Here is an 11,182-nt window from a genome sequence, read left to right as displayed (position 1 = left end):
AAACTACCACTAAACTGTTGTAGTAGTTTAAACACTTAAAAAACTACCATTAAACTGTTGTAGTAGTTTAAACACTTAAAAACTACCATTAAACTGTTGTAGTAGTTTAAACACTTAAAAAACTACCACTAAACTGTTGTAGTAGTTTAAACACTTAAAAAACTACCATTAAACTGTTGTAGTAGTTTAAACACTTAAAAAAAACTACCATTAAACTGTTGTAGTAGTTTAAACACTTAAAAAACTACCATTAAATTGTTGTAGTAGTTTAAACACTTAAAAAAACTACCATTAAACTGTTGTAGTAGTTTAAACACTTAAAAAAAACTACCATTAAACTGTTGTAGTAGTTTAAACACTTAAAAACATGTTTTCTTACTGTGGAAAATTTTTCATTTGGTTTGAAAACTTGTATGGCATTTCAACTCTGCCGATGGTACCCATCCTGGCTATCACCCAGGGTGGACCACCCCTCTCACCCCCTTCGTACGCCTCTGAATATATATATATACAATGCATTACTGCTAAATTTGAGTAATCAAGTGCAATATTAAGCCCGGTCGAAAAGACCTGCCGCAGGCGCTAAGAGCCTTCGCACAGTTCTGCACAAGGTACAGTGTTACAGTTTGTTCGCTCGTTTTAATACATTTTAAATGTGAAAAAGCTCCTGTCTGTTTGAAACCCCTCCATTGACATAGCGGTATGTTCGCGGACTTTTAATTGGGCCCGGCATGGCCAAGCGTGTTGAGGCGAGCGACTCGTAATCTGAGGGTCGCGGGTTCGCATCTTCGTCGCGCCAAACATGCTCGCCTTTTCAGCCGTAGGGGCGTTATAATGTGACAGTCAATCCCACTATTCCTTGGTAAAGAGTAGCCCAATAGTTGGCGGTGGGTGGTGATACTAGCTACCTTCCCTCTAGTCTTACACTACTAAATTAGGGACGGCTAGCACAGATAGCCCTCGAGTAGCTTTGTGCGAAATTCAAAAACAAAAAACGAACTCTTTGAAACGCTTCTGTGGATCTTGAACAAACTGCATGTAATGAAAATTATATTTTTTAAGGTGCACGAGTATCAAACTTACCATTGAAAATCCAATTAAAAATAGTGGGAGATTTGGATATTTTGTTTTCATTAAATCCACGTGTCGGAAGACATCTTCAGTACAGTCGTCGAAGTTTTTCACCAGAGCTCGCGGACCACTGCTACGTCCGTGACCCACTAAGAACAAGGAAAACATTTTAGAGAGAGGGAGAAAAAGCCCAATGTGTTGCCTAGGGCAATTAATATAAACTATTATCTTGGAAAACATTTTAAAATAAACGCCATGTACCGTTTAAATTTACCCTATTCTCAGACGAAGATTTAACCTGTTTGCCCTAAACCACCACGATGGTGCTTTAGTTGCTAAATCTTTATCTCATGCTGATTTATCTCGCACAAAATAATTTATTAACGGAAAAATTAACGAAAACTGCGCATAAGAAAGATTTCTGGTGTTCGGAAGTGTTTTATGATAAAAGTCTTTCTTTTGCCATGTGCGACTCTTATAATAAAAAATTGTTACAACAATTTTGTTGATTGCTGCCACCTGTTGTCTGTAACAGACAAAAAAATGACAACCTTAAACAATGAAATACATGACGCATCTCATTAAAAACACCAAGGCATTGTCATTAAATTTATAATTTGTAACGAATGTCCTATCGGTTCATATTATTGATGGTATTGCCAAATAACTATAACTTATTTTATATGATTAAATATAAAGAAATCACTCAAAGCCTGGCACGGCATTTAGTAAACGCTCTTTGCTATTAATGTGTGCCTTCCATGTCTCATAAGTAGAATATCCGACATTGTGTTCGTACAATATTATCCTAGAATAGGGTATATTCCAAAAAAGGTAAACAAACGACAACAGAGTGCTCTTACCGAAATCATGGGCGAACGGTAAAACTCCATGGATCGCTAGAGCTTTAGCCATATCGTCATATCGCATGCAATGTTCTGCGAATCCATGAGCAATGAACACCAAAGCTCTAAATAATAAAATATAACATGTTTGTATATTAATTTAAAAGTCTTTGATATTAAAACGTTGTTATTAAAGGTTGGATATTTTATAAAACTGTTAACTATCCAGAAATATATAAACTTCTTTACTATAAAATGAAGGGACGGCGGTAAATCTGGAGTTCGATTCCCTCGATGGACATAGCAAATAATCCAAATCTGATTTTCTTCTACAAAAACAAGCAAACAAAAAACATAACGATATTTCAGAAGTTCTAAGACAAGTAGATAATTAGCTACAGACATATTTTAACAACTTCTATGGTAACATAATAATATCAAATAATGATAATTATCCGATGAAGGGATACAGGTCCGTACTAAATCATAAATCAGCTCTTAATGTGCACAGAATAAAGGATGCTAATGCTACAGGGGTTTTGGTACATTCACCCCAGAAAATTTGTAAAAAACAACAAGTGGTATTTAATTAAATCTCGAGGTAATTTTGCATGAAATACAGCTTAAACCATTGTGTAGGTGTTGACATGAAATCCACAACTATATAATGAAAGGTCAAGAAATCATCCTTCTCCGTGACGACGAGAAAACTCACTTGTAGAGAAAAAAATATATGTAAAAACGGCTGGTATGGATAGAGAAAGCACTGTGTAGAGGAGCGAACAACGTTTCGACCTTCTTCGGGCATCGTCAGGTTCACAAAGAAAGAGATAACTGGCCGATAGCTGACCACATGTTTGAAGGCGGTTGTGTAATTGACTGTAGGATTGTAAAGGGCGTGCTTAGATGTTTGATTATGTTTATTAATACTTGATTGTTTTCTTCCTGTTCACATGTGAAATTAATGTTGAGATGTGTAGAGTTAATGTGATTGAAAAAATTAAGTGTTTGTTCTTTAGATGTGAATCCCGCAATAGTGTCGTCTACATATCTGTACCAGTATAGTGGTGGATGTAACAGTGTGCTAATTGCTTGTGTTTCAACTTGTGTCATAAAAATATTGGCTGGAACTGGTCATACTGGGTTGTTGTATCACGTATGATGAGCTAGATTTAAATTATCCTAAATATATATGTTTTATTATAGTAAAGTACTGTACTACTTACATGCAGAGTAGTCAGTAATGTTTAAATAATATTACTGTTTTAAATAGTTCTGTACAATTATAGGACAGTAACTTTTTCAATCATTGGCTATCATATACCTACATGTATGCACTACTGAGATAATATGTTAACACGTTCCATTATTCTGGGATGCTTTTCTATAAATAACAGTTTAAATATTGATAGCAGTGTTATAATGACTATTTATTTAAGCTAGAGCAATCGGTATTTCTTTGGCTTGTGCAAACCTCAGCTAATTATTCAGCCTGTGCTGATTTTAATAAAAAAGACAATTATTTAAAGCTCTCTATACAACTATGATATCCAACAATGTAACAGACATTTGTATATACCTTTGATTTGCTTTACTGTATTGTTTTAAAACAAGTGAACTGTGTTGCTATTTATTTATTGTTGAAATTTATCGCCAACAAGTCACAGATGCCTACTGTAAAAACATCCAGCCTATAAAACTAGACAGTAGCAACACGGCTACGAACTTCCAGTTACAAATTATCAACAGATGCTATTGCATGCGATTATATTTCATGCCAAAACATGCTAATGCATCATGAAAATAATGTGGACTCTAAGTGTAGCTACCAGTTTGCTCACCAGTTTTGAGTTGGTTCCTTTAAGTTGCACACTCACACCTTTCTATTTTTTGTCTACACTTTTTTTTCAAATCTAAGGTGTTTTTTATTAGATATTATGATTTTTTGTCAATACATACCAACAAGCCACAGCAAGTACGAAAGTGACACTTGATAGTAACCAACATTGGCTTTAGGATTATTTGAAACAGATCGATACTTTACAGAACCACCCAGATTCTTTCATAATACATGGTGGCAGTGTTTCCTCTCTAAAACAGTTTTATAATTTTCATCATAGTAACGCCATGGAATCTAAAACAATTTATTGTCATCACCGGCATGCACTTGGTAAAGTTGTATCGAGCATTGTTATTTACGCTAATTGCTTAAACTAATATCACATGACGCTAAATGCTCTTTAATTGGGAAAATATCACAATATTTAGTAGTTTAAAAGCTGGTAATGAATAATAACCGTCCACCAGTATGATTCTTTTGAAACCTTTAGCAAGAAACAGATAACCTAGTTTGTTTGACCTAACTAATATTTATGTATCTGCACGTTCTTTCACCCTATAGTTTTGTTGCTCTAAATCAGTCGTCTTTACTCCAAATAACAAAACAACAACAAAAGACAACTAAAAACTCTCCATTTTTACTCCTATTTATGGTAAAGGTTTTGAACCACAGTTTACGTGATTTTTTCTCAAATTTAAGTGTTTTTTGTTGAATAACTTTGCACATATGACTTTTATTTTATTGTATCTTGTACAGATCTATCAGTGTACTAAATATGAAGAAAAAATTCATGAAGGTTAAATATATTTTTCTGTCATATAAAGTTTCCGTATGATGCAAATAAGAGAAACAGAAAAACTTTAATCAGAATTGGAAATTTTATGTTTCGTGTAATTCTGTATTTGATGTAAGAAATACGGATCCAGCAGAGCATATCCATTGAAAATATGCTGTATTTTGGAATAGTAACCTTCGACCTAAAGAAAGTGGAATATCGCCAAATTACCACTGCTTTGGTAGATTGTTTAGGCAGAGTATTCATGATGAAACTGTAGAATGGACGGCAACTGTTTGTTGTGGAGATACATGTGAGGACGACGTTTCGAAAGTCTTTCGTCTTCCGAAACGTCGTCTTCTACATTTGTGTTTTCACAACAGGCAGATGCCGTCCATTCTACAAAGTTTTATTACTACTATTAACAAACACATACTGTGCCCTGCAGGTTGGTTTGGCCACACGAGACATAACCACGAGTTTTGAGAAGCATAATTTCTTACATATTAAAAATAGAGGATTCTGCAACCCCCCCCCTTGCGTACGTGTGTGGGATGAAAATAATCATATGTGAATATTCTATAATATTTATTATATATATATATATATATATACACTACATGGCCAAAAGTATGTGGACACCCGATCATCACACCCATATGTGATTCTTAAATATCTCATTCTAAAACCATGGTAATTAATATGGAGTTTGATTCTTCTTAACTACTATAACAACCTTCTCTCTTCTGGGAAGGCTTTTCACTATATTTTGAAACATCGCTGCGGGGATTCGTTCTCATTCAGCCACAAGAGCATTAGTGAGGTTGGGCACTGATGTCGGGAGAGAAGGCCTGGCTCACAGTCGGCGTTCCAGTTCATCCCAAAGATGTTCGATGGGGTTGAGGTCAGGGCTCAGTGTAGGCCAGTCAAGTTCTTCTACACGAAACTCGGCAAACCATGTCTTTATGGACTCCGCTTTATGCAGGAGGCATTATAATGCTGAAACAAAAGGACCTTTACAAATTGTTGCCACAAAGTTGGAAGCACACAATTCTCTAGAATGTCATTGTATGCTGTAGCATTAAAATTTCCCTTCACTGGAACTAAAGAGTCTGGTCCAAACCATGACAAACAGCTCCACACCATTATTCCTCCTTCATCTGCCAAACCCAGGTTCGCCCCTCAGACATGATTCTTCACTCCAGAGAATGCGTTTCCACTGCTACAGAGTCCAATGGTGGTATGCTTTACACCGCTTAGCACAGCACATGGTGATCTTAGGCTTGTATGCAGCTGCTCGACCATGGAAATCTATTTCATGAAGCTCCTGACAAACAGTTCTCGTGCTCACGTTGCTTACAGAAGCAGTTTGGAACTCGATAGTGAGTGTTGGAACTGTGGGCAGACGATTTTTACGCGCTACACGCTTCGTTCTGTGAGCTTATGTAGCCTACCGTTTCGTGACTGAACTGTTGTTGCTCGTAGACGTTTCCACTTTACAATAACAGCACTTACAGTTGACCAGGGAAGCTCTAACAGGACAGAAATTTGACGAACTGACTTGTTGAAAAGGTGACATCCTATAATAGTGACATGTTGAAAGTCATTGAGCTCTTCAGTACAACCAATTCTACTGTCAATGTTTGTCTATAGAGATTGCATGGCTGTAAGCTTGATTTTATGCACCTGTGTGTGTGGCTGAAATACCCGAACTCACTAATTAGAAGGGGTTTCAACATACTTTTGACCATGTAGTGTACATATACAGTTTGTTATATAAAAAAAAAAAAACAAAAAAAAACGCTACACCAATTGAAAGGAACCCAAGGTACAGGATATAATGTGAGATATATAATGTACCGTAGGTTTTGGAGGTAACTGAGGAAATAGGACCCATATTGTGATGGGGACACACTGTCTATCAGTCTTCTGTTCCATTTTAGTTTCACATAAAGAAATAAAATAGAGGAATAGCAATATACATTAGAATAATAAAATAGAAATTAGTAGAGCGAGATGTGGGTGCTCAAGCCCACAACGTCCCACATCACCATTCACTGCCTGCAGATAGTTGTGTGAAGGTGACTGCTCTCCATAGTAAAGAAGAAGAAAACCATTAAATGAAAAAAAAACATAAACAATTAAAATAAGGTGCTATTTCTAATTTATATTCTATTATTTTAATTTCTATTGTTATTCCTTTATTTTATGTGAGACTAGCAAACGGAGGTTAAGACTGATAGACGGTGTATCCCCACCGCAATGTGGATACAGCTTTGACTGTCGCCTCCAAAACCTGGGGTACATTTTATTTCCCACATTTTTGCCTGTACCATGGGGATCCTTTCAGTTTGTTCAGCGTTTTGTTTATAACAAACTAACATTAGTCAGAGATTTTACTTAACTCTTACTATTAATATTCTCTCTCTATATATATATATATATACATATATATATAATATTCAATAAAATTACCATAACCCGTTTTACATTACCCACCACTAAGCTGCTTGTTTATTTATGCTATTTCTACCATGCTTCTGGTATTTCTTCCCAATTTATTTTTTATAAATATTATTTTTATACTTTGTGTTTCTACTCTAGAAATATAATATTTATATTTGTTTGGAGGGAATTCGGGAACAAGAAATGTGGAGTACAGTCCTGCTGTCAGACAAAATACTGGTATATAGAAAATTAAGCCTTACGTTTTTGTAATGTTGTTTTAATAGAGGAAAGGAGAAGTAAGCTTTCATCGCCCTTTGGCAAGAAGTGAGTAGATATGACTTTGTATAAGAAGTGTCTGTTTCAGAAGCTATGAGAATACGTATTGAATACAAGTGGTGAAAATAACCCTCAAATTAGAGATATAACTTTGTATAAGAAGTGTCTGTTTCAGAAGCTATGAAAATACGTATTGTATACAAGTGGTGAAGATAACCCTCAAATTAGAGATATAACTTTGTATAAGAAGTGTCTGTTTCAGAAGCTATGAAAATACGTATTGTATACAAGTGGTGAAGATAACCCTCAAATTAGAGATATAACTTTGTATAAGAAGTGTCTGTTTCAGAAGCTATGAAAATACGTATTGTATACAAGTGGTAAAAATAACCCTCAAATTAGAGATATAACTTTGTATAAGAAGTGTCTGTTTCAGAAGCTATGAAAATACGTATTGTATACAAGTGGTGAAAATAACCCTCAAATTAGAGATATAACTTTGTATAAGAAGTGTCTGTTTCAGAAGCTATGAAAATACGTATTGTATACAAGTGGTGAAGATAACCCTCAAATTAGAGATATAACTTTGTATAAGAAGTGTCTGTTTCAGAAGCTATGAAAATACGTATTGTATACAAGTGGTGAAGATAACCCTCAAATTAGAGATATAACTTTGTATAAGAAGTGTCTGTTTCAGAAGCTATGAAAATACGTATTGTATACAAGTGGTAAAAATAACCCTCAAATTAGAGATATAACTTTGTATAAGAAGTGTCTGTTTCAGAAGCTATGAAAATACGTATTGTATACAAGTGGTGAAGATAACTCTCAAATTAGAGATATAACTTTGTATAAGAAGTGTCTGTTTCAGAAGCTATGAAAATACGTATTGTATACAAGTGGTGAAAATAACCCTCAAATTAGAGCGGTCTGATGAACAAAATATTTTAGTGTGTAGCAAGTTTAAACTGGTACTGTAAAAAAGTTTTGTTTTGAATTACGCACATGGCTACACAATGAGTTATCTGTGCTTTGCCCACTACGGGTATCGAAACCCTGTTTCTAGCGGTGTGAGTCCGCAGACATTCCGCTGTGCTACAGGAGGGAAAAGGAAAAACACACATAAAAACCCAACACAGACATTTAATATTTAAATTTTGATGACAAATGTAAGAAATATTGTCTTTCAACAACATCCATTCTTTGACTTATATACTGAAGATAGATTCATTGTTTTTATCATAAAATATGTTATGATCAGTTAGGAATTTTTAAATATAAGATTGAGTATTTTGTATCTTATTTGACTGTGAAAGGTTTGTTCAAAGTCAGTACTTTTGACTTAAAAATCCTGTACACACAAAACAAATGTTGTTTAAAGTACCATTTTAACACCTTAAGTAGAAGAAACTCATATGGTTTAACAGAATATAAAAATTCCCCAAAATACGTAGTACATTTAATTGTATAAGTTTTTCATTGTTTTCTTGTATTCGCGAATGTGTATTACATGAAATTAATGTTAGCACGTGTATGATATTACATTAAAACACTTAAATCTTCTCCAGGTTCTCTGTGCGAATATTTTGAAAACATACAAGATTAATGATGTTACGTCAACAAATAACACTATGTAACACAAATTGCGTTCCTGGATAGTATGTGTTATTTCTTAGTTGTTTATATTGTAAAAGTACAGAAATAATGAAATTTAGAAATTAACCTATTTTATATGTAAAAACAGGCAAATTTGCACATTTTCATTTACATAAGGTTTGAATAAAACAACATATGAATCAATATTTACATGTATTTATAGTAAAGTTATACAAAAATGTTTAAAAGTGAGCAGTTTTTCGAGATTTGCGACTGTAATGTAAATCACTTTCACGTATCAGCCCCCAAATATAGTCTCCCATCATGTTTTCGTTACATGCTCCCAGGTCACAAAAGCAAAGTTTGAAGAGAAAAATAGGTCTTTTCCATTTACTTTAGGCACAAGCAACTGGGAAATAACACTTTCTGTCCAGGAACAAGAAAAAGTAAAAATGTTGTTTAGTTTATTTATTTAGAATTAATCACAAAGCTACAGAATGGGCTATCTGTGCTATGCCCACCATGAGTATTGAAATCCGGTTTTTAGTGTGCAAGTCCGCAGACATACCACTGCGTCACTGTGGGGCAAATATTTTGTTACATAGTGTAATTCAACAGCTAGTTTTAAGAATTATTCGTAAGATAATCCCACTTTCAGTGTCTTGCAAAGAAGATTTGAGCCCGGGAATTCTCTCATTGTGCAAGTGCTTCCAGTTAAGATAAAGTGTCAATCCTCTATTTTTGAATAGTGGCACTACTTAGTACTTTAAACAGCTCTAATGCTCAATACTCTAAAATTATTTGTGCTTATAGTAAATTATATATGCTAGTTAAAGAAAGTTTGGAGAATGCATACTTACTTGGGTGGTTCAAGTGTTGGTCAGTTTGGAGAATGTATACTTACTTGGGTGACTCAAGTGTTGGCCAGTACTTGCAAAATAATGTTTCTCCTGTGCAGCTTTTTAAGGAGTAAGAATAGGAGATTTCAGGTTCTTTGTTGTTTTTCATTACGATTCTCGAGTCTGACTTTCTCTGGAATTGAGTATGTTGCAATGCAACGACGCCTCAGAAACATACCGCTGTAAAGGAAAACTGTTGTGATTCGGCATCTGTGACCTTGGTAACGTCAAGGACAGAATTTTTCCTTTACTTTAACTCTTTTTTTGTGACGTCATATACCTCGACTGATTCTTAGGAGTGTTGTCTTTGGATGTTTTATAATTAAATTGAATGAATTAGAAACAACAACAAATAAAAACAAGAACAGAACCTACAAACTGTAAGACCAAGTAATGATGTTAGAAAGGATGATTTCTAAAACGTGTAACACTTCAACACCTCATAAAATATTTAAAATGAATTATAATAATGTTGAAAAGATACCAGCGCCATCTATATAATGACACTTTTAATTTATCATGTTGATTTCATCATAAAGTTGCACAGCTGTCCACTTGCATTCTGTTCACGAGCGGGTATAGGATTTTAGTGTTATGAGCCCAGAGACTAATCTTTGACCTACTTTTTGTAGAGGGGTGTGGCGTGATTCTAATTGATGGTGTCTCGAATTTTCAATTGGTGTCTCTAAAAAAATCAGAGTAAAAAACCATGACCGACCGATATCGTACTGAAACACCTAAAAAAACCCATCTTTATGGTTCCAAGGTCCGAGTGTTTAAGCACCTATCGGCGAATCTGCTTATGTTTACGTTTTTAAGAGAAAAGCGATATAATTGGGTATCGTGCTGGTCTAGGAGGAGAATTATACCATAGATATTATAGTTATAAATCCCAAAGCATACTGTTAAACTGCAATGCCACTTTTTGATTACATAAATATACTGAGATTAAAAAGTAACTGTCCTTTAAAGAACTGTGACCTATGATTTTTTCACCCTTTAATCCATACTGAGAGGTCAGCACTTGCTAATCTCATAAGTTTATAGTCAGTTAAGGCCATATCATGTAATCAACTAATAAAATTAATCTTTATTTGTTTATCAAATCTTTATTTAAATATAAAAAATAGAAATCTCGCGTTCTGTTGAAGAAAGCACGTGCAGCTCTCGTGTAGCCTTGCGCAAAATTCAAACTACTCAACCAATCCGCAAAGTTTGGAATTTCGCACAAAGCTACTCGAGGGCTATCTGTGCTAGCCGTCCCTAATTTAGCAGTGTAAGAGTAGAGGGAAGGCAGCTAGTCATCACCACCCACCGCCAACTCTTGGGCTACTCTTTTGCCAACGAATAGTGGGATTGGTCGTCACATTATAACGCCCCCACGACTGAGAGGGCAGCATATAAATGAGAGGGCAAGCATGTTTGGCGCGAC

At 34.9% G+C, this 11,182-nt stretch overlaps 1 protein-coding gene across 1 annotated transcript; it reads right to left on the bottom strand.

The window, feature by feature from the left end:
* Positions 1 to 966: 966 nt before the first annotated feature.
* Positions 967 to 10,144, bottom strand: LOC143233409 (monoglyceride lipase-like). The gene is made up of 3 exons (XM_076469622.1): positions 9,756 to 10,144; positions 1,935 to 2,041; positions 967 to 1,220 (listed from the first exon to the last, which is right to left on the bottom strand). Exons 1-3 carry the CDS (start codon positions 9,857 to 9,859, stop codon positions 982 to 984), a joined length of 450 nt encoding a protein of 149 aa, XP_076325737.1. The 5' UTR covers positions 9,860 to 10,144; the 3' UTR covers positions 967 to 981.
* Positions 10,145 to 11,182: the final 1,038 nt, after the last annotated feature.

The sequence above is a fragment of the Tachypleus tridentatus genome, chromosome 12, assembly GCF_004210375.1.
Source record: "Tachypleus tridentatus isolate NWPU-2018 chromosome 12, ASM421037v1, whole genome shotgun sequence".
Lineage (NCBI taxonomy): Eukaryota > Metazoa > Arthropoda > Merostomata > Xiphosura > Limulidae > Tachypleus > Tachypleus tridentatus.
This window is presented reverse-complemented; position numbering and strand designations above follow the sequence as displayed.